This window comes from Melanotaenia boesemani, chromosome 2 (genome assembly GCF_017639745.1).
Source record: "Melanotaenia boesemani isolate fMelBoe1 chromosome 2, fMelBoe1.pri, whole genome shotgun sequence".
NCBI lineage: Eukaryota > Metazoa > Chordata > Actinopteri > Atheriniformes > Melanotaeniidae > Melanotaenia > Melanotaenia boesemani.
In genome coordinates this window covers 40100637-40128488 of record NC_055683.1, presented here as the reverse complement: position 1 = coordinate 40128488, position 27852 = coordinate 40100637, and the positions used below count along the sequence as shown (strand labels likewise).

At 47.7% G+C, this 27852-nt stretch overlaps 1 protein-coding gene across 3 annotated transcripts; it reads left to right on the top strand.

Annotated features, from left to right (window-relative positions):
• The first annotated feature begins 1530 nt into the window (after window positions 1–1530).
• LOC121651350 (MBT domain-containing protein 1-like) lies at window positions 1531–26383 on the top strand. Of its 3 annotated transcripts, none has more exons than XM_042003487.1 (18): window positions 1531–1654; window positions 2198–2456; window positions 13791–13924; window positions 14160–14271; window positions 14968–15047; window positions 15847–15964; window positions 16445–16579; window positions 17714–17802; window positions 17878–17976; window positions 18811–18946; window positions 19020–19075; window positions 21661–21765; window positions 21836–21983; window positions 23281–23363; window positions 24489–24726; window positions 24809–24880; window positions 24974–25153; window positions 25254–26383. In XM_042003487.1, the coding sequence occupies exons 1-18, from the start codon at window positions 1634–1636 to the stop codon at window positions 25346–25348; spliced, it is 2160 nt and encodes a 719-aa protein (XP_041859421.1). In that variant the 5' UTR covers window positions 1531–1633; the 3' UTR covers window positions 25349–26383. The 3 variants fall into 3 exon arrangements, with proteins under 3 accessions (XP_041859421.1, XP_041859432.1, XP_041859412.1); XM_042003478.1 differs by lacking the exon at window positions 1531–1654 and adding an exon at window positions 1780–2054; XM_042003498.1 differs by lacking the exons at window positions 1531–1654; window positions 16445–16579 and adding an exon at window positions 1779–2054.
• The last annotated feature ends 1469 nt before the right edge of the window (window positions 26384–27852 follow it).

Here is a 27852-nt window from a genome sequence, read left to right as displayed (position 1 = left end):
CTGATTGGCTGCCTCCAGGAGCCGGACCTGAATCACAGTTTCAAATATTTATATTTGATCTACAGAACATTTTAAGATGAATCCTACTAAATTCTCCTGGTTGGTGATGAAAACTTTTAGTGATTAACAGGAAATAAATTATTAAACCAACCAAACTAAGTTGCTTCCATTTGTAACAAGTGATTAGTTTAAGTTTATCCAGGTTCATTTATTACATTCATTTAATTCAACAGTTAAAACAGTTGTAGCTTTGCCTCCAGGCCTGGGGTCCCAGTTTGATGGGGTCCAGGAGGAAGAGGAGGAGTTGTTCACACTGAAACTTTTTTATTTGTGTTTGTTTTCAGTTCAGCTGTGTTCAGGTTGAGGTTGGTTTAGTTTAAACTGGTTTTGGACTGGTTTGAATTAGTTTAGACTGGTTTGGACTGGTTTTAGACTGGTTTGAACTAGCTTTAGACTGGTTTAAGCTGGTTTTGGACTGGTTTTGGACTTGTTTGAGCTGATTTTGTCTTGCTTGATTCTCAGCTTTCTTTTTAAGTTAATTTTATTGTCAGTCAACATGGAAAAACAAACACACACACAAAAAAAAAAAAAAAAAATCTGACAAGACCTGATCCTGTAAGACTCCATCCATCCATCCATTTTCTTGCCACTTATCCAGTGTTGGGTCTCGGGGGCAGTAGCCTAAACAGGGAAGACCAGATTTTCTTCTCCCTGACCACTTTTTCCAGCTCATTCAGGTGAATCCGAGGCATTCCCAGACCAGCTGAGAGATTTATAATAACAAATACATTAAAAAACAGACAGACCTAATAAATAACCTAAAGGCCAAGTATGAACTGTCTTTAAAATAGTTTCCAGTGTTTTAAAGCTTGGTTTTGGACTTATCAATAGGCATAATGGCACTAATTTTGTGCTGGCTGGTTTTAATAATAAGTTTTAGACCTGGATATTAGTTTTATTCTTCTGCTTGGATTTAGTTAATCTTGGAACGGTGTATAGTCGTAGGTGTAGAGTTTTGTACTGGTTTGGAGTTTATTTTTGGCTTGTTTTATTCTAATTTTAGAATAATTTCCACCTTGCTTTTTGAAATAAAACCGAATATAACCTTGTACTGAAATAGCCCAAGGCGCAATTTCGGGGTTGCTTTCGCGTGATTTTTTTAAATTGGTGAACATTTCAATATTTGCACAGTTCTGAACATTAATTTGGAGGTAATTCTGATGAATAATGTACCAGCTTTATTAATAGTGTATGTTCCACTTTGAGTTTTTAATGCAGTGTAGACAAATGTATAATAGTTCCACGTTTATCGTTATATAATAAGTTAAAAACACGTAAATATCTTAGCAGTCACCATAACTGAAATCTACTCGAGAAAACCGCGAACTTGCAGGGTTTGTTGTTGAGCTTCCGGATCCGTCCAGCAGAGGGCGCCAGAGGAACCTTCATCTCATCTTTTCTCCAAACACGAAGCAGAGCCCCCAGCCAATCAGCAGCCAGCGTGAGCAGCTCCTGCGCCTGCGCGTTGGAGCTGTGTTGGTAATTCTGTTGTTATGTCTGTTGCTGGTTTTTAACGTTATTAGAGCGGGTTGTGGTGGTCCAGAGAGAGCGTCACTTCACGCGGCTCAGCCTCATGGAAAGCACCAGAGACGCGGTAAGTCCCGCGCCTCTTGTGTCCGTGGGGAGTGCGCTTCTTTCCGCCTTTGTTTTGGTTGTTATAGCGGTCCACTGCGGACCCCTGAAAGCGCCGCGGTTGATCAGTACAGAGCGGGTGGAGGGGGGGGGGGGCTGTTTTGGTTCTGGACTGCAGTTCCAGACCCAGTAAATCTGAACCAGATGTTGCTCAGTTAGACTCAGTCCTGGTTCGGGTTTCAGGAGCCTCATCCTGCTGGCATAGAGGGAATCCTGGAGGTCATCGGGTGTGTGTTGGGCTACAGTCAGTGCACCGCAGTGCCGCGCTGCGCATCACTCATGCATGACAGTGAACGCAACAGCTGGCAGCTGATGAGTTCAAAGTCAGGGGCTTAATGTGGTCACGTGACTTGTTTAAACAGGTAAACGAGAGGGTTAGATTCCAGTCACTGACCCGTAAGCCCAAATTGTTGTCATTCTTTATTTGTGTTGAAGCTTTGGGTGTTTTTATGTGGACCAGGTGCAGGTTTTATGAGATAAACCGGTTTGTCTCCCCCGGCCTCAGGTGGACCGTCTGTCCAGGAAGCGGCGGGACTCCTTTGGGATGCTGGACAGTCTGGAGGAGGACCGGAGCAGCTGCAGCACCGATTCCAGCGGCGCGAGCGGAGCGTCCAGCCCAGAGGACAGCGAAGATGAAGAGTTTGGAGGAGGAGGAGGAGGGCTGACTCAACTCACGTCCTCTTCCTCCTCCTCTGCCTCCTCCTTGATGCTCATCAAGACCAATGGACAGGTGTATACCTATCCTGACGGCAAGGCAGGCATGGGTCAGTGAGACCGGTGTTTCCACAAAGGTCTGAATGAAACTGGACTTAAATGTCTGATTCTGATCTGCATTTGAACACATCAGAACTTTGCTGATCTCCTTCCTTCTTGTCCTGAGACTGGAGCAGCTTCCAGTTTCCATGGAAACTTCATCACTGCTCTTCAGTTCAATTTAAATCGAAAGTCAAACCAGACCAGGGACTGGGTTTGGGGCTGGTTTCAGACTGGTTTTGGACTTGGGCTTTAGACTGGGTTTGGACACGGGTTTTGGACTGGTTTTGGAAGCAGGTTTTGGACTAGGTTTGGGCGCGGGTTTTGAACTGGGTTTGGGTGTGGGTTTTCGACTGGGTTTGGACCCGGGTTTTGGATGTGGGGTTTGGTCGTGGGTTTTGAACTGGTTTTGGACGCAGGTTTTGGACTGGTTTTGGATGCGGGTTTTGGACTAGTTTTGGACCGAGGTTTTGGATTAGTTTTGGAAGCTGGTTTTGGACTGGTTTTAGATGTGGGTTTTGGACGCTGGTTTTGGATGTGGGTTTTGGACTGGGTTTGGGTGTGGGTTTTCGACTGGGTTTGGATGCGGGTTTTAGACTGGTTTTGTACGCGGGTTTTGGACTGGTTTTGGCTGCGGGTTTTGGACTAGTTTTGGACCGAGGTTTTGGATTAGTTTTGGACGCTGGTTTTGGACTGGTTTTAGATGTGGGTTTTGGACGCTGGTTTTGGATGTCGGTTTTGGACTGGGTTTGGATGCGGGTTTTGGACTGGGTTTGGATGCAGGTTTTGGACTGGTTTTGTACGCGGGTTTTGGACTGGTTTTAGATGCGGGTTTTGGACTGGTTTTGGACTAGTTTTGGATGCAGGTTTTGGACTGGTTTTGGGCGGGGGTTTTGGACTGGATTTGGATGCGGGTTTTGGACTAGTTTTGGACCCAGGATTTGGACTGGTTTTGTACGCGGGTTTTGGATGTGGGGTTTGAACGTGGGTTTTGGACTGGGTGTGGACACAAGTTTTGGACCGGTTTTGGACTAGTTTTGGACACAGGTTTTGGAGTGGGCTTTGGAAGCGGGTTTTGGACTGGGTTTGGATGTGGGTTTTGGTCTGGTTCTGGGCGGGGGTTTTGGACTGGTTTTGGACTAGTTTTGGACAAGTTTTGGATGCAGGTTTTGGACTGGTTTTGGACAAGGGATTTGGACTGGGTTTGGATGTGGGTTTTGGACTGGTTTTGGATGCGGGTTTTGGACTGGTTTTGGATGCGGCATTTGGACTGGTTTTGGACTGGTTTTGGATGTGGGTTTTGGACTGGTTTTGGATGCGGGTTTTAGACTGGTTTTGGATGCGGGTTTTACACTGGTTTTGTACGCGGGTTTTGGACTGGTCTTGGATGTGGGGTTTGAACGTGGGTTTTGGACTGGGTGTGGACCCAAGTTTTGGACCGGTTTTGGACTAGTTTTGGATACAGGTTTTGGATGTGGGCTTTGGAAGCGGGTTTTGGACTGGGTTTGGATGTGGGTTTTGGTCTGGTTCTGGGCGGGGGTTTTGGACTGGTTTTGGACTAGTTTTGGATGCGGGTTTTGGACTGGTTTTGGACAAGGGTTTTGGACTGGGTTTGGATGTGGGTTTTGGACTGGTTTTGGATGCAGGTTTTGGACTGGTTTTGGATGCGGCATTTGGACTGGTTTTGGACTGGTTTTGGATATGGGTTTTGGACTGGTTTTGGATGCGGGTTTTAGACTGGTTTTGGATGCGGGTTTTGGACTGGTTTTGGATGCGGGTTTGGACGTGGGTTTTTGACTGGGTTTGGATGCGGGCTTTGGACTAGTTTTGGACACGGGTTTTGGATTAGTTTTGGACGCAGGTTTTGGACTGGTTTTGGATATGTTTAGGACGCGGGTTTTGGTCTGGGTTTGGATGCAGGTTTTGGACACGGGTTTTGGACTGGTTTTGGACGCGGGTTTTGGACGTGGGTTTTTGACTGGGTTTGGATGCGGGCTTTGGACTAGTTTTGGACCCAGGTTTTGGACTAGTTTTGGACGCAGGATTTGGACTGGTTTTGGATATGTTTTGGACACGGGTTTTGGACTGGTTTTGGGCAGGGGTATCCGACTGGTTTTGGACTAGTTTTGGACCCAGGTTTTGGACTAGTTTTGGACGCAGGATTTGGACTGGTTTTGGATATGTTTTGGACACGGGTTTTGGACTAGTTTTGGACACGGGTTTTGGACTGGTTTTGGGCAGGGGTTTCCGACTGGTTTTGGACTAGTTTTGGACACAGGTTTTGGACTGGTTTTGGATGTGGATTTCGGACTGGGTTTGGATGCAGGTTTTGAACTGGTTTTGGGCGGGGGTTTTGGACTGGTTTTGGATGCGGGTTTTGGACTAGTTTTGGACCCAGGTTTTGGACTGGTTTTGTATGCGGGTTTTGGACTGGGTGTGGACCCAAGTTTTGGACTGGTTCTGGGCGGGAGTTTTGGACTGGTTTTGGACTAGTTTTGGACAAGGGTTTTGGACTGGGTTTGGATGTGAGTTTTGGACTGGTTTTGGACTGGTTTTGGATGTGGGTTTTGGACTGGTTTTGGATGCGGGTTTTAGACTGGTTTTGTACGCGGCTTTTGGACTGGTTTTGGATGTGAGTTTTGGACTGGTTTTGGACTGGTTTTGGATGTGGGTTTTGGACTGGTTTTGGATGCGGGTTTTAGACTGGTTTTGAACGTGGGTTTTGGACTGGGTGTGGACCCAAGTTTTGGACTGGTTTTGGACTAGTTTTGGACACAGGTTTTGGATGTGGGCTTTGGAAGCGGGTTTTGGACTGGGTTTGGATGTGGGTTTTGGTCTGGTTCTGGGCGGGGGTTTTGGACTGGTTTTGGACTAGTTTTGGATGCAGGTTTTGGACTGGGTTTGGACAAGGGTTTTGGACTGGGTTTGGATGTGAGTTTTGGACTGGTTTTGGATGCGGGTTTTGGACTGGTTTTGGATGCGGGATTTGGACTGGTTTTGGACTGGTTTTGGATGTGGGTTTTGGACTGGTTTTGGATGCGGGTTTTAGACTGTTTTTGGATGCGGGTTTTGGACTGGTTTTGGATGCGGGTTTGGACGTTGGTTTTTGACTGGGTTTGGATGCGGGCTTTGGACTAGTTTTGGACGCAGGATTTGGACTGGTTTTGGATATGTTTTGGACACGGGTTTTGGACTAGTTTTGGACACGGGTTTTGGACTGGTTTTGGGCAGGGGTTTCCGACTGATTTTGGACTAGTTTTGGACACAGGTTTTGGACTGGTTTTGGATGTGGATTTCGGACTGGTTTGGATGCAGGTTTTGAACTGGTTTTGGGCGGGGGTTTTGGACTGGTTTTGGATGCGGGTTTTGGACTGGTTTTGGACCCAGGTCTTGGACTGGTTTTGTATGTGGGTTTTGGACTAGTTTTGGATGTGGGGTTTGAACGTGGGTTTTGGACTGGGTGTGGACCCAAGTTTTGGACTGGTTCTGGGCGGGAGTTTTGGACTGGTTTTGAACTAGTTTTGGACACAGGTTTTGGACTGTGTTTGGATGCAGGTTTTGGACGGGTTTTGGACAAGAGATTTGGACTGGGTTTGGACGCGGATTTTGGACTGGTTTTGGATGCGGGTTTGGACGTGGGTTTTTGACTGGGTTTGGATGCGGGCTTTGGACTAGTTTTGGACAAGGGTTTTGGACTGGGTTTGGATGTGGGTTTTGGACTGGTTTTGGATGTGGGTTTTGGACTGGTTTTGGATGCGGGATTTGGACTGGTTTTGGATGTGGGTTTGGACGTGGGTTTTTGACTGGGTTTGGATGTGGGCTTTGGACTAGTTTTTGACTGGGTTTGGATGTGGGCTTTGGACTAGTTTTGGACCCAGGTTTTGGATTAGTTTTGGACGTAGGTTTTGGACTGGTTTTGGATATGTTTAGGACACGGGTTTTGGTCTGGGTTTGGATGCAGGTTTTGGACACAGGTTTTGGACTGGTTTTGGACGCGGGTTTTGGACTGGTTTTGGATGTGGGTTTTGGACTGGTTTTGGATGCGGGTTTGGACGTGGGTTTTTGACTGGGTTTGGATGCGGGCTTTGGACTAGTTTTGGACCCAGGTTTTGGACTAGTTTTGGACGCAGGATTTGGACTGGTTTTGGATATGTTTTGGACACGGGTTTTGGACTAGTTTTGGACACGGGTTTTGGACTGGTTTTGGGCAGGGGTTTCCGACTGGTTTTGGACTAGTTTTGGACCCAAGTTTTGGACAAGTTTTGGACGCAGGTTTTGAACTGGTTTTGGGCGTGGGTTTTGGACTGGTTTTGAATGCGGGTTTTGGACTGGTTTTGGACCCAGGTTTTGGACTGGTTTTGTATGCGGGTTTTGGACTAGTTTTGGATGTGGGGTTTGAACGTGGGTTTTGGACTGGGTGTGGACCCAAGTTTTGGAATGGTTCTGGGCGGGAGTTTTGGACTGGTTTTGAACTAGTTTTGGACACAGGTTTTGGACTGTGTTTGGATGCAGGTTTTGGACGGGTTTTGGACAAGGGTTTTGGACTGGGTTTGGACGCGGGTTTTGGACTGGTTTTGGATGCGGGTTTGGACGTGGGTTTTTGACTGGGTTTGGATGCGGGCTTTGGACTAGTTTTGGACAAGAATTTTGGACTGGGTTTTGGACTGGTTTTGGATGCGGGATTTGGACTGGTTTTGGATGCGGGTTTTAGACTGGTTTTGGATGTGGGTTTTGGACTGGTTTTGGATGCGGGTTTTAGACTGGTTTTGGATGTGGGTTTTGGAGTGGTTTTGGATGTGGGTTTTGGAGTGGTTTTGGATGCGGGTTTTGGACTGTTTGGACTGGTTTTGGATGCGGGTTTTAGACTGGACTTGGATGCGGGTTTGGACGTGGGTTTTGGATGCGGATTTTGAACTGGTTTTGGGCGTGGGTTTTGGACTGGTTTTGGACCCAGGTTTTGGACTGGTTTTGTATGCGGGTTTTGGACTAGTTTTGGATGTGGGGTTTGAACGTGGGTTTTGGACTGGGTGTGGACCCAAGTTTTGGAATGGTTCTGGGCGGGAGTTTTGGACTGGTTTTGAACTAGTTTTGGACACAGGTTTTGGACTGTGTTTGGATGCAGGTTTTGGACGAGTTTTGGACAAGGGTTTTGGACTGGGTTTGGACGCGGGTTTTGGACTGGGTTTGGATGTGGGTTTTGGACTGGGTTTTTGACTGGGTTTGAATGCGGGCTTTGGACTAGTTTTGGACAAGGGGTTTGGAGTGGGTTTGGATGTGGGTTTTGGACTGGCTTTGGATGTGGGTTTTGGACTGGTTTTGGACGCGGGTTTTGGACTGGTTTTGGATGCAGGTTTTGGACTGGTTTTGGATGTGGGTTTTGGACTAGTTTTGGACGGGGGATTTGGACTGGTTTGGACTGGTTTTTGATGCGGGTTTTATACTGGTTTTGGATGCGGGTTTGGACGTGGGTTTTTGACTGGGTTTGGATGCGGGCTTTGGACTAGTTTTGGACAGGGTTTTGGACTGGGTTTGGATGTGGGTTTTGGACTGGTTTTGGATGTGGGTTTTGGACTGGTTTTGGATGCGGGATTTGGACTGGTTTTGGATGTGGGTTTGGACGTGGGTTTTTGACTGGGTTTGGATGTGGGCTTTGGACTAGTTTTGGACCCAGGTTTTGGATTAGTTTTGGACGCAGGTTTTGGACTAGTTTTGGACATGGGTTTTGGACTGGTTTTGGACTGGTTTTGGATGCAGGTTTTGGATATGTTTAGGACGCGGGTGTTGGACTGGTTTTGGATGCAGGTTTTGGCCTGTTTTGGACGCGTGTTTTGGACTGGTTTTGGATGCGGGTTTTAGACTGGTTTTGGATGTGGGTTTTGGACTGGTTTTGGATGCGGGTTTTAGACTGGTTTTGGATGTGGGTTTTGGAGTGGTTTTGGATGCGGGTTTTGGACTGGTTTGGACTGGTTTTGGATGCGGGTTTTAGACTGGATTTGGATGCGGGTTTGGATGTGGGTTTTGGATGCGGGTTTTGGACTGGTTTTGGATGCAGGTTTTGGACTGGGTGTGGATGTGGGTTTTGGACTGGGTTTTTGACTGGGTTTGGACCCAGGTTTTGGACTGGTTTTGTATGCGGGTTTTGGACTAGTTTTGGATGTGGGGTTTGAACGTGGGTTTTGGACTGGGTGTGGACCCAAGTTTTGGAATGGTTCTGGGCGGGAGTTTTGGACTGGTTTTGAACTAGTTTTGGACACAGGTTTTGGACTGTGTTTGGATGTAGGTTTTGGACGGGTTTTGGACAAGGGTTTTGGACTGGGTTTGGACGCGGGTTTTGGACTGGTTTTGGATGCGGGTTTGGACGTGGGTTTTTGACTGGGTTTGGATGCGGGCTTTGGACTAGTTTTGGACAAGAATTTTGGACTGGGTTTTGGACTGGTTTTGGATGCGGGATTTGGACTGGTTTTGGATGCGGGTTTTAGACTGGTTTTGGATGTGGGTTTTGGACTGGTTTTGGATGCGGGTTTTAGACTGGTTTTGGATGTGGGTTTTGGAGTGGTTTTGGATGTGGGTTTTGGAGTGGTTTTGGATGCGGGTTTTGGACTGTTTGGACTGGTTTTGGATGCGGGTTTTAGACTGGGCTTGGATGCGGGTTTGGACGTGGGTTTTGGATGCGGATTTTGAACTGGTTTTGGGCGTGGGTTTTGGACTGGTTTTGGACCCAGGTTTTGGACTGGTTTTGTATGCGGGTTTTGGACTAGTTTTGGATGTGGGGTTTGAACGTGGGTTTTGGACTGGGTGTGGACCCAAGTTTTGGAATGGTTCTGGGCGGGAGTTTTGGACTGGTTTTGAACTAGTTTTGGACACAGGTTTTGGACTGTGTTTGGATGCAGGTTTTGGACGAGTTTTGGACAAGAGTTTTGGACTGGGTTTGGACGCGGGTTTTGGACTGGGTTTGGATGTGGGTTTTGGACTGGGTTTTTGACTGGGTTTGAATGCGGGCTTTGGACTAGTTTTGGACAAGGGGTTTGGAGTGGGTTTGGATGTGGGTTTTGGACTGGCTTTGGATGTGGGTTTTGGACTGGTTTTGGACGCGGGTTTTGGACTGGTTTTGGATGCAGGTTTTGGACTGGTTTTGGATGTGGGTTTTGGACTAGTTTTGGACGGGGGATTTGGACTGGTTTGGACTGGTTTTTGATGCGGGTTTTATACTGGTTTTGGATGCGGGTTTGGACGTGGGTTTTTGACTGGGTTTGGATGCGGGCTTTGGACTAGTTTTGGACAGGGTTTTGGACTGGGTTTGGATGTGGGTTTTGGACTGGTTTTGGATGTGGGTTTTGGACTGGTTTTGGATGCGGGATTTGGACTGGTTTTGGATGTGGGTTTGGACGTGGGTTTTTGACTGGGTTTGGATGTGGGCTTTGGACTAGTTTTGGACCCAGGTTTTGGATTAGTTTTGGACGCAGGTTTTGGACTAGTTTTGGACATGGGTTTTGGACTGGTTTTGGATGCAGGTTTTGGATATGTTTAGGACGCGGGTGTTGGACTGGTTTTGGATGCAGGTTTTGGCCTGGTTTTGGACGCGTGTTTTGGACTGGTTTTGGATGCGGGTTTTAGACTGGTTTTGGATGTGGGTTTTGGACTGGTTTTGGATGCGGGTTTTAGACTGGTTTTGGATGTGGGTTTTGGAGTGGTTTTGGATGCGGGTTTTGGACTGGTTTGGACTGGTTTTGGATGCGGGTTTTAGACTGGATTTGGATGCGGGTTTGGATGTGGGTTTTGGATGCGGGTTTTGGACTGGTTTTGGATGCAGGTTTTGGACTGGGTGTGGATGTGGGTTTTGGACTGGGTTTTTGACTGGGTTTGAATGCGGGCTATGGACTCGTTTTGGACAAGGGGATTGGAGTGGGTTTGGATGTGGGGTTTGGACTGGCTTTGGATGTGGGATTTGGACTGGTTTTGGACGCGGATTTTGGACTGGTTTTGGACACAGGTTTTTTGACTGGTTTTGGACGTGGGTTTTGGACTGGTTTTTTTGGATGTGGGTTTTGGACTGGTTTTGGACACAAGTCTTTTTTTTTTTTTTGGAACTTTTTATTTTAGAATTTCACATCACAATTAACATTCCTGACAGACTTTGTATAATTGACCAATCGTTCAGGTTACACTGTAAGGAGGAGAGAGCGAGAAAAAAAAAAAAAAAAAAAAAAAAAAAAAAAAGGAAAGGGAGTTTTCTGGTTACAATAACTGTGACAGGTAAAGAGCAAATAGGAAAAGGAAAAAGAGAATAGTAATAATAATAATCACCGGACAGACTTTACATAATAGGGGCATAGATCAATAATTCTTCCAACCAATTCTCCCTCCTATTCGTTACACCCCAGGTATCCTGAAACACACGTCCATCTTTGCTCAAAATTGTCCAATGTCATTTGTAGAACTGCCGTCATTCGTTCCATTGTGTATACATATTTCAGTCTCTGAGTCCATTGATCTATGGTTGGTGGTTTCACCTCTCTCCAATTCACTGTAATCATTTTCTTTGCTATTAATAAGAGGATCCTCAGTATATATCGTTGGTCTGAATTGTACGAATCTTTGGGTATTGCTCCTAACAAAAACAGCATTGGTTCCAAAGTAAGGTCTATCTCTAAGATAGTGTTAATTTCTTTTCTAACCTTATCCCAAAATCCTTGTATTACTGGGCAGTCCCAGAATACATGAGTGGTGTCACCAACAGTTCCACATTTTCGCCAACATAGTGCCGCATTGGGTTTTTTGGCATATTGGGAGATGACTAAGGGGGTATTAAAAAATCTGATTTTTACCTTCCAGTCAAACTCTTTCCATAGTTGACTATTTATTCCTTTATGACATCCTGCCCATATGTCTGTCCAAGTAGAGTCTTCAATTATGACATTTAATTCTAGTTCCCATTTTTCCTTGATATACTCAGTATTTTGTTTAGTGTCTGATGCTAACCTCTTATATATATTAGATATGTGTTTTTTTGTGGGGAAATGTTTCTCTAGAATGTTGATAAAATATTTTTCTATTTCATTTGGGCTTCTACTGACCTTTTCCCTTTCCTTATGATTTATGACATAATGTCTTATCTCTAGGTACTTATATAAGTCTTTTGATGAGAGGTCAAATTGTTCTTGAAGTTGAGAGAATGATTTAAATTCTGCTCCTATAAAGAGCTGATTAATTGTACGGAGACCTTTGTCAGCCCACCTTCTAAATCCGGGATCCCCCAAGGAGGGTGGGAAATCTATGTTTCCTACTATCAACATGGCCCTCGAGATTGTCTCTGGCCCCCCGAGCATTTTTCTTACTGTAGTCCAAACTTTTAAAGTATGTTTTATCCATCTGTTCTTTATCTGGATTTTATTAATCAACTTTCTATCGATAAATGGGAGAACTGACAGGGAAGCACCCCTAATGGAGTCCTGTTCTATCTGAGGCCATATTGCCTCTCTATCATTTCCAATCCATGACACTATTGCATTTATTTGTGCGGCCCAGTAATAGTATTTGAGATTTGGTAAGCCTAGACCTCCCTCATCTTTGGGTAAATAGAGAGTTTTTAATCTTACCCTCGGCCTCTTCTTTTGCCAAATAAATGTTGAGATTAATTTATTCAACATGTTCAATGTGGAGACTGGCACTCTAACAGGTAGAGACTGAAACAAAAAGAGGAGTTTAGGTAATAGGTTCATTTTTACCGTTTCCACTCTACCAAGTAAGGAAAGGGGAAGGATTTCCCAGCGTGTCACATCATTTTTTATTTGCTTAATTAGTTTATTGTAATTTGCTTCAAACAACTGGATGGGGTTTGGTGTGATAGTAATGCCCAAGTACTTGAATCCTTGTTTGGACCGACGGAAAGAGACAGTATCACTCAGTTGTGCGGGCCAGGTACCTGAGATCATCATGGCTTTGGATTTATTTTCGTTAATTTTGTATCCAGACACTGCCCCATATTCCTGTAGGCATTTCATAAGTGCGGGGATAGAAAGGAGTGGGTTTCTCAGAAAAAGTAAAATGTCGTCTGCAAATAATGCTATCTTATGAATTGAGCCCCCTTCGTCGGGTATTCCTTGAATATTTATATTCTGGCGAATTGCCTCTGCCAAGGGTTCAATACTAAGAGCAAATAATATAGGTGAGAGTGAGTCCCCCTGTCTCACATCTCGCTCCATGCTAAAGAAGTTAGAGCAGTGACCATTAACTCTGACTTTGGATCTGGGTTCATTATGGACACAAGTCTTTTGACTGGTTTTGGACGCGGGTTTTGGACTGGTCTTGGATGTGGGTTTTGGACTGGTTTTGGACACAAGTCTTTTGACCGGTTTTGGACGCGGGTTTTGGACTGGTTTTGGATGTGGGTTTTGGACTGGTTTTGGATGTGGGTTTTGGACTGGTTTTGGATGTAGGTTTTGGACTGGTTTTGGATGTGGGTTTTGGATGCGGGTTTTAGACTGGTTTTGGATGTGGGTTTTGGACTGGCTTTGGATGCGGGTTTTAGACTGGTTTTGGATGTGGGTTTTGGACTAGTTTTGGATGCAGGTTTTGGACTGGTTTTGGATGCGGGATTTGGACTGGTTTTGGATGTGGGTTTTTGACTGGGTTTGGATGTGGGTTTTGGACTAGTTTTGGACCCAGGTTTTGGACTGGTTTTGGATGTGGGTTTTGGACTGGTTTTGGACACAGGTTTTTGACTGGTTTTGGACGCGGGTTTTGGACTGGTTTTGGTTGTGGGTTTTGGTCTGGTTCTGGGCTGGGGTTTTGGACTGGGTTTGGATGTGGGTTTTGGACTGGTTTTGGACACAGGTTTTTGACTGGTTTTGGACGCGGGTTTTGGACTGTTTTTGGATGTGGGTTTTGGACTGGTTTTGGACCCAGGTTTTTTGACTGGTTTTGGGCAGGGGTTTTGGACTGGTTTTGGGCAGGGGTTTTGGACTGGTTTTGGACACAGGTTTTTTGACTGGTTTTGGATGCAGGTTTTGGTTGCGGGTTTTGGTCTGGTTCTGGGCGGGGGTTTTGGACAGAGAGCTACAGAGACAACGACTTTTCAGAGTTAACCCGCGGACTTCTCCTGGGTCTTTATTCTTGGGTCCTGCTCTCTGAACAGAAAGACCTCCTCTTACTGGAGCTCCATCTTCCTCTGAAATTCTGAACGAGGTAAAACAGGAGATGATGTCATCACTCAGCTGATTCTGAGCTGTGATGTCTCTGTTTGAATTAAAGAAGAAGAAGAAGATCAGGTGTAACCGCAGGTCTGCAGGTGTTTCCCACCTGTCCTGAAGAGTCTGACCTTCTCTGTCCCTCCTCTTCCTCCTCAGCCACCTGTGAGATGTGCGGCATGGTTGGTGTCAGGGACGCTTTCTACAGCAAGACCAAACGTTTCTGCAGCGTCTCCTGCTCCAGGAGTTACTCCTCCAACTCCAAGAAGGCCAGCATCCTCGCCAGGCTGCAGGTAGAGGAGGACCCGGAGGGGAGGATGGATGGAAAGCAGATACAGACGTACAGATGGACATAGATGTCTTATAGAGGAGGTCTTAAAAGAGCAGGTCTTACTGGATCAGGTCTTTTCAGGTCTTACAGGATCAGGTCTTATGGGATCAGGTCTTATGGGATCAGGTCTTGTGGGATCAGGTCTTGTGGGATCAGGTCTTGTGGAGGGTTCTACCTGGTGTCTGTGTGTTTTTAAGGGGAAGCCTCCCACCAAGAAAGCCAAGGTTCTGCAGAAACAGCCTCTGATGACCAAACTGGCAGCTTACGCTCAGCATCAGACCAGCCATAACAGCAGCATCAGGAAAAGTGGTGAGTTCATCACCTGCGTTCAGGTGACTTCCTGTCGGTCGCCTGCGTCCAGGTGACTTCCTGTCGGTCGCCTGCGTCCAGGTGACTTCCTGTCCATCACCTGCGTCCAGGTGACTTCCTGTACGTCGCCTACATCCAGGTGACTTCCTGTACGTCGCCTACATCCAGGTGACTTCCTGTACGTCGCCTACATCCAGGTGACTTCCTGTACGTCGCCTACATCCAGGTGACTTCCTGTACGTCGCCTGCACAAACACAAAAAATGTACATATGAGATTGCTTAACCTAAATAAATAAAAAGGAATGAACAGGTGGAACATGGAGGTGGAACATCAGGTCCAAGGCAGGTATAATTATTATGAGTAGAGCAGGGATCCCCAACTCTTGGTCATTGTGAGCTATGGTCCTGCAGGTTTTAGATGTTTCCCTGCTCCTACACACCTGACTCACACCGGTGGGTTATTATCAGGCTGATGCAGTTTCATTTTGTAAGCTCCTCTGTAGAAGGGAAACACCTAAAACCTGCAGGGCCCTGTGAGGCAGGATTATCAAGGTAAGTCCAGGTGCAGCTCCAGATCAGCGTCATGAAGTTAACGCCGTTCTTATGGGGCTGCATCACCATGGCAACGGATGCTAGAATCCTGGTCAGCTCTGGAGACACTGCCCTTCAGTTTCTTTTTCCTGGTTTTTCTGCAGCACCTGTTGAGGTGTTCGACTGGGGCCGTTACCTTGGAGACGGAGACGTGGCGGGAGCACCGGTCAGCTGTTTCAAACATGTATGTGTAACTCATGCACGCACACACACACACACACACACTTCTGGATACTTCATTTTCCGTCCTGCTGTCAAACCCAAAGGCCGCCTCCCACGTTTTCATTTTCTGTCTAAAATCATGTTTAAATTAAAGTTCCTAATAAATGTTTTCAGAACCAAACGCAACGTTTTTAGTCGCATTTTTAACTCAACTTTTGATAATAATAAAAATAGTTGATTAATTATTTAATTAATTTACATATTTTTTCATTTATTTGAAAAAAATTGCTGTTTTTATTATTAATATTTTTAGTTTTTGGTGAATCCAGTTGACTTCATTTTAATTCACGCTCAGTCTCAATTCCAATTATTTTATTTTTTTAATTTAATTTTATTTTATTTTATTTTTATTTTATTTTTATTTTATTTTATTTTATTTTATTTCTGGGTTTAGCTTTATAAAACTCTGGATTGTTGATCCTGGATTGTCATTCAGAAAGTCTCCGTCTGGGTTTGTAGTTTCAGACTTTATTAGTTTTTTTTGCATGTTTTGTCCAGTTTTGAATGAAAAGTATAAATAAAGTTTGATCCGGGTTTTTATAAAGCAGCCTGTTCTTTCCTGGATCAGGATCTGAGCCACGGTTGCTTCTTTAATCCAGATTTCAGGATTTATTAAAACCAGCTCCAGTTTAAACCCGTGTCGCGTTGATTTAAGTTGAATCTCATCTCAGAATCGGGTCCACGGTTGGAACCACTGAGCCAGTTTCAGATGAGAAACAGCTGATGAGGGTTTTCAGATCCAGTCTCTTCTACTGGTTCAGGTCCAAATGGGGAAGACCTGGGTCGACGTCGGCGAAGGAGTTCGGGTCGAGGTCCCAAACACCGACAGTGGTCTCCCAATGAGGGTGTACTGGATCGCCAGCATCATCAAACTGGCTGGTACACACACACACGAATGCATGTTCACACACACACACGTGCGCTGCAGACTGTGCGCCTGCGTGTTCTTGTGATTTGATGTGAGAGAATGTTTTGTTTCCATCCGTAGCCATAGAAACCAATCAGCTGTGTTTTTTTGCTGCTCTTTAACATGAGATGAGTTGATGGTTCAACTCCAGAAATCGTTTTACAAACACTTTAAATGAACTTTCTGAGGAGGTTTCAGAACTGGCCTGAAGCTGGATTTACCGTAGCTTTTAAACTGGCCCTGAACGTCTCGTGGCGTTCCCGACCAGAACCCACGTCTTGTCCTCCGAGGTGGAGACGTTTCCCAGACTGGACCATGTAAATCCCTCCTCAGCAGGTTGCTGTGCAGCCGACCAACATGGATGCAGAAACCATGACGACAGCATCCGGTTACCCTGACTTGCTCTGTGTGTGTGTGTGTGTGTGTGTGTGTGTGTGTGTGTGTGTTTGCAGGTTTTAAGGCCCTGCTGCGGTACGAGGGCTTCGACAGCGACTCCACCAGAGATTTCTGGTTGAATCTGTGCGTTCCTGACATCCACCCGGTCGGCTGGTGTGCAGCTGGAGGGAAACCTCTGGTCCCCCCTCAGAGTAAGAAACTGCCGACCCTGAGAAGAAAACCTTCTAGTCCACTCTGATTGGTCAGATCCCCAGCATCCTTATTAGGCTCCGCCCATCATGTCCCGTCAGCTCTGCTAAACTTTCAGAGTGTGTTTCATTGGTCCACTGCTGGAGCTCAGCAGCAGCTCTTCCTTTTAACCCCTAACAAGTTATTTTTTCTATGTTTGTTCCGGCTGTTATATCAACCAGCCGGTAGAAGCCGCTGCATTTATCAGACCCGATCAGTCGTATCGATCAGATATGAACCAATCGTAAGAGCATGTGCTCTCATTTCCACGTTCGTTCGATACCTGGATGTTTCCAGCCTCAGCTGTCAGACTGGGAGGTAAAATGATGTAAAATGAATGTATGAATAGATGTAGCAGCAAAAAGGCCGACCAGAAGAAGAAAGCAGAATTTATTACTAACAGAACTTTGTAGAAATAACACACAGATCAACAGTGACCAAACCTTTTCTCATCTCATCGTTCTCTCAAGTTTTGGCTTTCAGGAGAAAAAATATTGTTATTGAAACAAACACACAACAGAAACTATTTCCATGTTTCCACTTTTTCCTCATTTCCAGTTATTCCTGCTACTATTTACCTGCTATCCTCACTAAACCAACTCCAGCTCAGCTGCTTTGTGGCGCCATCGTGCATCAGAAACGTCTTCTTGGCTTTATTCCAGCCATAGAGGAGCATTATTTTTCTTCTTTTCACACACACATAGAACTTTCTGCTCACTGGTTGATCTTTGGCTGCTCCTGATTGGACGTTACCGTCAATCTAAGCTCTCTGATTGGTGGAAAGTCTGACAGGAAGTGGCTTCATCATCATGTCCAGGTCTAAATAGAGGTCTCTTAGCAACATAGTAGTGATGGTGATGTTTTTAGCATGAAAATGTGATGTGGGTCTACGTACAAATCCTGGTCCAGAATAACTCAGAGGTTCCTCATTGTAGTGCTGGAAGCCAAGGTAAAACCATCCAGAGTAATTCCATTGCCAGACCGAGTCTCCCTGAGGTTCTCGGGTCCAAAGACAACCCGAGGTTAGAAGGAACTCAGTCATGCAGGTCTTAAGTTAGACGTTTGTGTGGTGATGAGATTCTCCTGTCTGCTGCCAGCCATCCTGCACCGCTTCACCAACTGGAAGACCTTCCTCGTCAAGAGACTGACGGGCTCCAAGACTCTGCCACCGGACTTTTCCTCTAAGGTAAACTCCCCGCCGAGCCACTGGAGGAGCCAGGACTCAATGTGTGGCCTCTTCATCCTCCTCTTCCTCCCTCAGGTGCAGGAGAGCATGCAGTTCCCCTTCAAGAAGCAGATGAGGGTGGAGGTGGTGGATAAGACTCACCTGTGTCGGACCCGGGTGGCTCTGGTGGAGCAGGTGGGTGTCTGGGTGGGAGCGGGGGTCTGGGTGGGATCTAGGTTAGGTTTTGGGCGGGGTCTGGGCTCAGGTCTGGGTGGGGTCCAGGTTAGGGTCTGGGTGGAGTCTGGGCTCAGGTCTGGGTTAGGGTCCAGGTTAGGTTTTGGGGCGGGGTCTGGGCTCAGGTCTTGGTTCAGGTCTGGGTTAGGCTCTGGGCTCAAGTCTTGGTTCAGGTCTGGGTTAGGATCTGGGCTCAAGTCTTGGTTCAGGTCTGGGCGGGGTCTGGGCTCAGGTCTGGGTTAGGGTCCAGTTTGGGTTTTGATCGGGGTCTGGGCTGAGGTCTGGGCTCAGGGCTGGGCACAGGTCTCGGTTCAGGTCTCGGCGGGGACTGGGCTCAGGTATTGGTTCAGGTCTGGGTTCAGGGACCAGGTTAGGTTCTGGGCTCAGGTCTGGGTCTGGGTCCAGGTCTGGGTCTGGGACCAGGTTAGGTTCTGGGCTCAGGTCTGGGTCTGGGTCCAGGTCTGGGTTGGGGACCAGGTTAGGTTCTGGGCTTAGGTCTGGGCTCAGGTCTGGGTTGGGGACCAGGTTAGGTTCTGGGCTTAGGTCTGGGCCAGGTCTGGGTCTGGGTCCAGGTTAGGTTCTGGGCTCAGGTCTGGGTCTGGGTCCAGGTCTGGGTCTGGGACCAGGTTAGGTTCTGGGCTCAGGTCTGGGTCCAGGTCTGGGTTAGGGACCAGGTTAGGTTCTGGGCTTAGGTCTGGGTCTGGGTCCAGGTTAGGTTCTGGGCTCAGGTCTGGGTCTGGGTCCAGGACTGGGTTGGGGACCAGGTTGGGGCCCTCCTGACGTGTCAGCTTGCAGGTGATCGGCGGGCGGCTGCGGCTCGTGTACGAGGAGTGCGACGACGGGACGGACGACTTCTGGTGCCACATGTACAGCCCTCTGATCCACAGCATCGGGTGGTCCCGGTCCATCGGACACCGCTTCAAACGATCAGGTGGGTCCAACATCCCCCGGCTGAGGGTGGTGATGATGATGATGGACTGAAGAAGATCCTGCCTGTCTTTCAGATGTGGCCAAGAAGCTGGACAGTCAGATGGACGCACCTGGACAGCTGTTCACAAAGGTGAGCATCACCTGACGTGTGCTGGACATCCTCCGGTCCTCCCGAAGGGGGGGGTCGTTCTGGTTCAGGACCACGTGCCTCCCAGTCTGGTCTCCAGTGGGCCGGACCAGTTAGAAGACCAGAAGGATCACCTACCAATACCTGTCAACAATTCCACGTTTGGAACTTTATCCACACGTTTACATTTAATCCGTTTCTAGAAAAACCTGAAACATCAGAATTTTTCCTCCTTTTTACAAATTATTATTATTTTATTTCAATATTTGAATATTTTTATTACATAGAAAATATACTTTTATATAAAATTATTTATATAAATTTATCAACTTAGTTTTTTAATGAGAACATTTAAGGAATATATTTATATATTTTTAACATGGATTACATGTATTTTACATTTTATTTTTATTTTTCATTTATTTTTATTTTGTCTTTTATCTTATTTCTGTTTTATTGTAGATTTTTACTCATTTTATCAGAATTCTAACTCAACACATAAAAACCGTCCCAGCTTCCAGATCCCGATGGATCTACTAACATTTAATCCCAGATACCTGGAAGTGAACGAAGCCGGTATTCCAGAGGGGTCGTAATCCTGAACTGACCCAAAGAGTCCACAGACCCAGACTGGACCTCCATATGAAGCAGGATTAATATGGTGGCCCTGCAGAAACTGAAGGATCCGAAACACCCGGGTCAGCAGCTCAGTGGAAAACAGAAAGAGATCCTGGATCTATCCTGGAGGACGGAGTCGGCTATCGGATTCTGGAGATCTGGATCATCGCTGGTTCCACGGTCTCAGTCATCAGGTGTCAGCCATCCATCTGAGACTGGAACCTGCCTGGACACCAACAGGAGGAGGTTTCGCTACGTCCTCTACGTGCTCACCCCCAGAAGCTCCCAGTTCTGCCTGGCTGTGAAGGTCCAATCAGACTTTCCATCCAGGTATCAGACAGGACCAGCTGGGATTATTGGAGGAGAAACATCCAGCAAACTGGACCTGCTGACCCGACCCAGCAGATCAGCTGTGGGTGGGTGGATGGATGGAGGGATGGGTGGATAGGTTGATGGGTGGGTGGGTGGATGGATGGATGGAGGGATGGGTGGATGGATACTGGAACTCACATGTAGAGATATGAGGAACTGGACTGATACAGATCCAGGTCCAGATGGCAGGTCCAGAAGCTGTAGCAGACAGAACCAGATTATCCAGTTCTAAATAATAGTGTACTCGCTGAACCAGGGTCAGAGCCAGGTTAGCAGTCCAAATCCACAAGTCCTTGGTCAAAAACGTTCAGGGGGGGGGCAGAGATCAGGTCCAGAGCAGGTCAGGGGGCCAGAGATCAGGTCCAGATCAGGTCAGATGAGACCGCTGGAAAGTCGCCAGCTGACGGCAGGTTTGCAGACAGTCTGGTGAGGGACCGGGCAGACAGTCCTGCTGGCCCCAGCCCCCTATGAAGAGAGATGGACTGGTGGAACTGGTTTGGTTGAGTAGTAGCTGGTTGCTGGGAGATGTGACAGGAAACACTGAAGTGCTCTCTAAAAGGATGTCCCGGTCTCTAGGGTCCCCTCAGTCCTCCTTTCTTTAAAAAAAGTCCTGTCTTTATGAAGATGTCCAGTTTTTAAATAAAGACCATGATTTCATTCTGGTTTTATTTACATTTCATACAATATTTCCAGAATGGCTCCTGTTCCCTCCACAGGGGGGCAGTATAACACCTGTCCTGGTCTGCGCCTTGTCTCATGGTCTCACCTGTCCTGGTCTGCGCCTTGTCTCATAGTCTCACCTGTCCTGGTCTGCGCCTTGTCTCATGGTCTCACCTGTCCTGGTCTGCGCCTTGTCTCATGGTCTCACCTGTCCTGGTCTGCACCTTGTCTCATGGTCTCACCTGTCCTGGTCTGCGCCTTGTCTCATGGTCTCACCTGTCCTGGTCTGCGCCTTGTCTCATGGTCTCACCTGTCCTGGTCTGCGCCTTGTCTCATGGTCTCACCTGTCCTGGTCTGCGCCTTGTCTCATAGTCTCACCTGTCCTGGTCTGCTCCTTGTCTCATGGTCTCACCTGTCCTGGTCTGCGCCTTGTCTCATGGTCTCACCTGTCCTGGTCTGCGCCTTGTCTCATGGTCTCACCTGTCCTGGTCTGCTCCTTGTCTCATGGTCTCACCTGTCCTGGTCTGCGCCTTGTCTCATGGTCTCACCTGTCCTGGTCTGCGCCTTGTCTCATGGTCTCACCTGTCCTGGTCTGCTCCTTGTCTCATGGTCTCACCTGTCCTGGTCTGCTCCTTGTCCCATGGTCTCACCTGTCCTGGTCTGCTCCTTGTCCCACGGTCTCACCTGTCCTGGTCTGCTCCTTGTCCCACGGTCTCACCTGTCCTGGTCTGCTCCTTGTCTCATGGTCGCACCTGTCCGGGTCTGCTCCTTGTCTCATGGTCTCACCTGTCCTGGTCTGCTCCTTGTCTCATGGTCTCACCTGTCCTGGTCTGCTCCTTGTCCCGTGGTCTCACCTGTCCTGGTCTGCTCCTTGTCCCATGGTCTCACCTGACCTGCCTCCATCTCCATGATGTCTGATACCTGTCTCTGTCCTGCAGGTGAAGGAGGTGGACCAGAGCGGACCCTGGTTTGAGGATGGGATGAAGCTGGAGGCAATCGACCCTCTGAACCTGTCAGCCATCTGCGTGGCCACCGTGAGGAAGGTGGGGGTTGATCCGAGCCTCTGAGGCCGACATCCATGGCCGGAAGCTCACCTGTGGTTTCGTCCTGCAGGTCCTGGCGGACGGATACTTGATGATCGGAATCGACGGCTCGGAGGCTGCAGACGGCTCGGACTGGTTTTGCTATCACTCCACTTCTCCCTCCATCTTCCCCGCCGGCTTCTGTGAGATCAATAACATCGAGCTGACGCCGCCCAGAGGTACAGCAGGCTCCGCCCAGCAGGAGGGGAGCCAATGGGAGGAGTTTAGATCAGAACAGGACGTGTTTAGGACAGCTGCGACTGTAGTTGGGATGTCCTCATACCAAATTTCTAAACCTGATACCTGCTGCTCCATACTCGATACTACAGAGGAAAAAGAATAACAACAACAACCCAAACAATACAATAAAATTATATTAATATATAATCTAATTAATTACAGGCTTTCTAATTAATTCATCACATTTTAATCACATAACAATATTAAGTAATAAGCCCCACCCCTCGAATAAATGTCTGGCATTAACATTAAAATAAATACATTTTAAAACTTTTTTAGTTGGATTACTGTTGTAAAAAAAAATGACAAAATATAAAAAAATTATAATTATATGAAACAAAGAGTGTCATGGTCCACACCTCCCGCTACCTCTTCCCCCACTCGCCCACTCACAGAGCAAACCAGTATCACCAGTTTGTGGACCATGTGGAAGTATCTCCGATGTTTATGCTGTTAGTGGAGTAGCCAGGAGAGGAGCTAGCGCCGAGTGGAACTGTAGCATCTTTAGCTCTGGCAGTGCTCTCCTCTTCGGACGTACCCGGCCGTTAATCCGGGTTCTGTCCCTTCCTTCATCAACACCTTCAGAGGTAATGTTGGACCCTGTTCGTCAGCAGGGGAACATTTCCTTCTGCTCTCCGCCATTTTGCTTCGAAAATCCGCGCTGCCATTGCTCGACAGCTTTTTATAAGGAGGGAGGTGCAAGGGGAGGAGGGAGGAGGCGCAGCCGGACCGGCTGGTTAACGCGGGGCTGGAGATGACGTCATGCTAAACTCCAGATGAACTCTAGTTCTTCACATAGACATGAAAACTCGCTAAATATAGCCCCAGTCGCTATGCTGGCAACACTGTAAACAATGGGTCCTCCAGGCAGTGGCTGTAGGGGGGGCTGCCCCCTGCGGTGCCTGATGAAAATGGGTAGAGGCGGCTGGTCCTTTCGGCGTATTGATACCTTGATGAGTGTCTGAGAGTTGATTTTCTACTAAACTAGACTGAAAGTCAGAACACTGAACGGAAAGAGGAGTAAAATCCTTCAGGTCTGCAGGACCTCCTCCCAGATAAAAACTGCTCTCCGCCAATAAGTAACGATAAAGCTGCGCTCTAATATTTTACGTTTTAAGTTGTTACAGGAGGCTGAGAGCTCTCGTTAGAAACAGACCTTGTCCCGGTGGTCTAAGCCTCCACGTGTCCAGTAGCCATGACGACGCTGAGTGATGGTCTGACTTCTCTGTTTATCAGGTTACAGCTGTCTTCCCTTCCGGTGGTTTGAGTATCTGAAGGAGAGCAAGTCTGTGGCTGCTCCAGTCAACCTCTTCAACAAGGTGAGAGCCAACTGCAGGTGAAACACATCAGCCAACCACTCCACCCACGCTGTCCTAGTCCACTCTGATTGGCTGTCTTTGCTGTTGCTGGACATCAGTTATTCAGGCTGGAAGTCCACATTGATCCCAGTAGTCACTGTGAACCATCACAGTCCTGCTTCAGTTATTAAGATGAACACTTTGTCTCTGATGTTACAAACCCATTAATCAGCTTATAGAAATAAAAATGTCCTCCAGTCCTCTCCTGGAGACAGACTGAAGTACTGAGACAAAGACAGGCTGAAGTACTGAGACAGGCTGGAGTACCGAGACAGAGACAAGCTGGAGTACAGAGACAGAAACAGGCTGGAGTACCAAGATAGAGACAGGCTGGAGTACAGAGACAGAGACAGGCTAGAGTACAGAGACAGAGACAAGCTGGAGTACCGAGACAGAGACAAGCTGGAGTACTGAGACAGGCTGGAGTACAGAGACAGGGTGGAGTACAGAGACAGAGATAGGCTGGAGTACTGAGACAAAGACAAGCTGGAGTACCGAGACAGAGACAGGCTGGAATACCGAGACAGAGACAGGCTGGAGTACTGAGACAGAGACAGGCTGGAGTACCGAGACAAGATGGACTACATAGACAGGCTAGAGTACAGAGACAGAGACAGGCTGGAGTACTGAGACATAGACAGGCTAGAGTACAGAGACAGAGACAGGCTGGAGTACCGAGACAGAGACAAGCTGGAGTAGCGAGACGAGCTGGACTACATAGACAGGCTAGAGTACAGAGACAGAGACAGGCTGGAGCACTGAGACATAGACAGGCTAGAGTACAGAGACAGAGGCAGGCTGGAGTACTGAGACATAGACAGGCTAGAGTACAGAGACAGAGACAGGCTGGAGTACCGAGACAGAGACAAGCTGGAGTAGCGAGACGAGCTGGACTACATAGACAGGCTAGAGTACAGAGACAGAGACAGGCTGGAGCACTGAGACATAGACAGGCTAGAGTACAGAGACAGAGACAGGCTGGAGTACTGAGACAGAGACAAGCTGGAATACCGAGACAGAGACAGGCTGGACTACTGAGACAGAAGAGTTGACCCACTTGTCTCAATCCTGTCTGTCCTCCATCAGGACGTCCCCAACCACGGTTTCCGTCCTGGAATGAAACTGGAGGCCGTGGACCTCATGGAGCCCCGGCTCGTCTGCGTTGCCACGGTGACCCGCATTGTCCACCGGTTACTACGGATACACTTTGACGGCTGGGAGGACGAGTACGACCAGTGGGTGGACTGCGAGTCCCCGGACCTGTACCCGGTGGGCTGGTGTCAGCTGATGGGATACCAGCTGCAGCCTCCTGCTGTTAATGCAGGTAAAGCTCACCTGGCCTGGGCCGGCTGCCGGCAGGACCGGTAACCAGTACCTTCCCATCATTGATTGTTTGTCTGTGCCAGGGTCCAGAGACCTGCACTCAGCATCATCCAGACAGAGGAAGAAGTCCCAGCAATACAGAGGACAGAAGAAAAGTAAGTCTCCGGGCTTGTAAGACCAGACCTGGTGGACCTGCACGTCTTCTCGGTCGTCTTTATAAACCCACTCTGCTTTCCCCCGTCTCCCAGAGCGGAAGCTGCCCATTGCTAAGCGACTGGTCGGCGACGTGGTGGTGGGAGCTCCCAGGAGCCTATCAGGAGACGAGAATGAGACTCCGCCCGATTACCCGTCACCCCTCCCTCCATCGTCCATAGCTCAGCCGTCATCTGCTGAACCCGAGAGCAGCCGTCCCACTGAGGGGGGAGCAGGTAAAGGCTACACCCTAACTATGAGACTCATCTGTAGGTGGAGAGGGTCTGCTAACTGGGGGGGTGTTAATGAAAAGATCTGATCTGTTCGTCTCTGCAGGTTCCCACATGAAAGACGAGAAGTTCTCGTCCCAGAGGACTGAACCAGAAACCAACGGGTCCTCCGGAGGTTTCCTCAACAACAAGGATCAGTAGTAGGCGTCTCCTCCATCTCCTGTAGCGAGAAATCATCTACAGTTCGTCTAAATTCTGAAAACTCCGCTGTCCTCCTTTTATCGGTTTAACCCAAATCTTCATCCCTCCTTCCCATCCGATAAGTACAGTCTGCTTACCATCTTATATCAGAAAAACTAAAAACTCCTGGACCACCAGCCCGACGGCGGATTTCCTTTCTTCTGTGTTAACGTCAGACTGGATGTGGTGGAGGAGTGGTGGCTGCAGCAGCGATGTATGAAAACAAGCTGTGTGTTAATGTGTGTGTGTTGGATGGGTGAGGATGCAGCTCGTCTTCACTCTGAACCGCGTCTCTTCAGGAAAAACGTGAGTCCACTTTGTCTCCCCGAACCTTCGTCTTTTCTACCGTTTCAGTGTGATTAGAGACGATGGAAGCAACGGCAATAAGTCTGGTGTAAGAAAACTCCCAAAACATCAGCTCTGCACAGACGGTTCTGGGTCCAGATGGATCGGTTCTGGGCCCCGATGGATCAGTTCTGGGCCCCGATGGATCGGTTCTGGGTCCCGATGGATCGGTTCTGGGTTCAGATGGATCGGTTCTGGGTCCAGATGGATGGTTCTGGGTCTAGACAGTTCGGTTCAGGGTCTAGACAGATCGGTTCTGGCTCCAGTCTGGTAGTTCTGGGTCCAGACGGATTGATTCTGGATTAGATTAGAAAAAAATGTTCTTTTCACTGAAATTTATGGTTCCTGAGTTTGTTTTTTAACAGTGAAATAAATAATGACTTAACTGGCTCCCGATACCTCACAAAGAATTATTATTATAATTAAATAAGGATTAAAAGCATTTTCAAGTCAGAAAACAAGTTAAATTACATCCCAAATTCCCAAAACAAAGAAAGAAGATAAACACGTCAGACGATGAAACTGAGACATTTTATCATGTGGTGGAAAATACCAGCTGATAGTTAATCTGATGCAACACGTCTGGAAAAAGTAGTTCCAGGGTGATGTTCAGCATGGTGTAAAAAGTAGTTCCAGGGTGATGTTCGGCATGGTGTAAAAAGTAGTTCCAGGGTGATGTTCGGCACGGTGTAAAAAGTAGTTCCAGGGTGATGTTCGGCACGGTGTAAAAAGTAGTTCCAGGGTGATGTTCGGCACGGTGTAAAAAGTAGTTCCAGGGTGATGTTCGGCACGGTGTAAAAAGTAGTTCCAGGGTGATGTTCGGCACGGTGTAAAAAGTAGTTCCCGGGTGATGTTCGGCACGGTGGAAAAAGTAGTTCCAGGGTGACGTTCGGCACGGTGGAAAAAGTAGTTCCAGGGTGACGTTCGGCACGGTGGAAAAAGTAGTTCCAGGGTGACGTTCGGCACGGTTGAAAAAGTAGTTCCAGGGTGACGTTCGGCACGGTGGAAAAAGTAGTTCCAGGGTGACGTTCGGCACGGTGTAAAAAGTAGTTCCAGGGTGACGTTCGGCACGGTGGAAAAAGTAGTTCCAGGGTGATGTTCGGCACAGTGGAAAAAGTAGTTCCAGGGTGACGTTCGGCATGGAAAAAGTAGTTCCAGGGTGACGTTCGGCATGGAAAAAGTAGTTCCAGGGTGACGTTCGGCACGGTGTAAAAAGTAGTTCCAGGGTGACGTTCGGCACGGTGGAAAAAGTAGTTCCAGGGTGACGTTCGGCACGGTGGAAAAAGTAGTTCCAGGGTGACGTTCGGCACGGTTGAAAAAGTAGTTCCAGGGTGACGTTCGGCACGGTGGAAAAAGTAGTTCCAGGGTGACGTTCGGCACGGTGTAAAAAGTAGTTCCAGGGTGACGTTCGGCACGGTGGAAAAAGTAGTTCCAGGGTGATGTTCGGCACAGTGGAAAAAGTAGTTCCAGGGTGACGTTCGGCATGGAAAAAGTAGTTCCAGGGTGACGTTCGGCATGGAAAAAGTAGTTCCAGGGTGACGTTCGGCACGGTGTAAAAAGTAGTTCCAGGGTGACGTTCGGCACGGTGGAAAAAGTAGTTCCAGGGTGACGTTCGGCACGGTGGAAAAAGTAGTTCCAGGGTGGCATTTAGCATTGTGTAGTAAAGCCTTAAAAGCACCACAGAAGAAGAAAGTATGCACGTAGTTACCTGCAGCGCAAACATCGCTGCACCTGAGGCCACTGCATCCACTCACACATGAAAACATCTTTATGTCTAGAAGAAGTTTGGCCACTGACGGCCACCGTACATTCACCACTAGATGGCAGTAGTTCTACACGCTGGACCTGTCAGTTCTTCATATGTTCTACACTGTAGATGGAGGATTTTCAGTCTGAGGAACATTTCTCTGAAATTGTTCCACAGTTTTAGATCCAGTTAGTCTCAGATTGGTGAAGCTCTGTCCATCTTTTCATCTGAGAGACTCTGCCTCTCAGAAATGCTCCTTTTATACACAGTCATTTTACTGACCTGTTGCCAGGTAACCTAGTTAGTTGTCCAATGCTCCTCCAGGTGTTTCTGGTTTGTACCAGGTACTTTTCCAGCCTTTTGTTGCTCCTGT

What these genes read in the sequence shown, in the direction of transcription:
- LOC121651350 (XM_042003478.1), top strand. Translation starts at nt 2,028, where the DNA reads ATGTGGTCACGTGACTTGTTTAAACAG. An exon ending in CGGTCAGCTGTTTCAAACAT is followed by an intron (nt 15,048 to 15,846) that starts GTATGTGTAACT and finishes CTACTGGTTCAG; the next exon opens with GTCCAAATGGGGAAGACCTG. An exon ending in GCGTGGCCACCGTGAGGAAG is followed by an intron (nt 21,766 to 21,835) that starts GTGGGGGTTGAT and finishes TTCGTCCTGCAG; the next exon opens with GTCCTGGCGGACGGATACTT.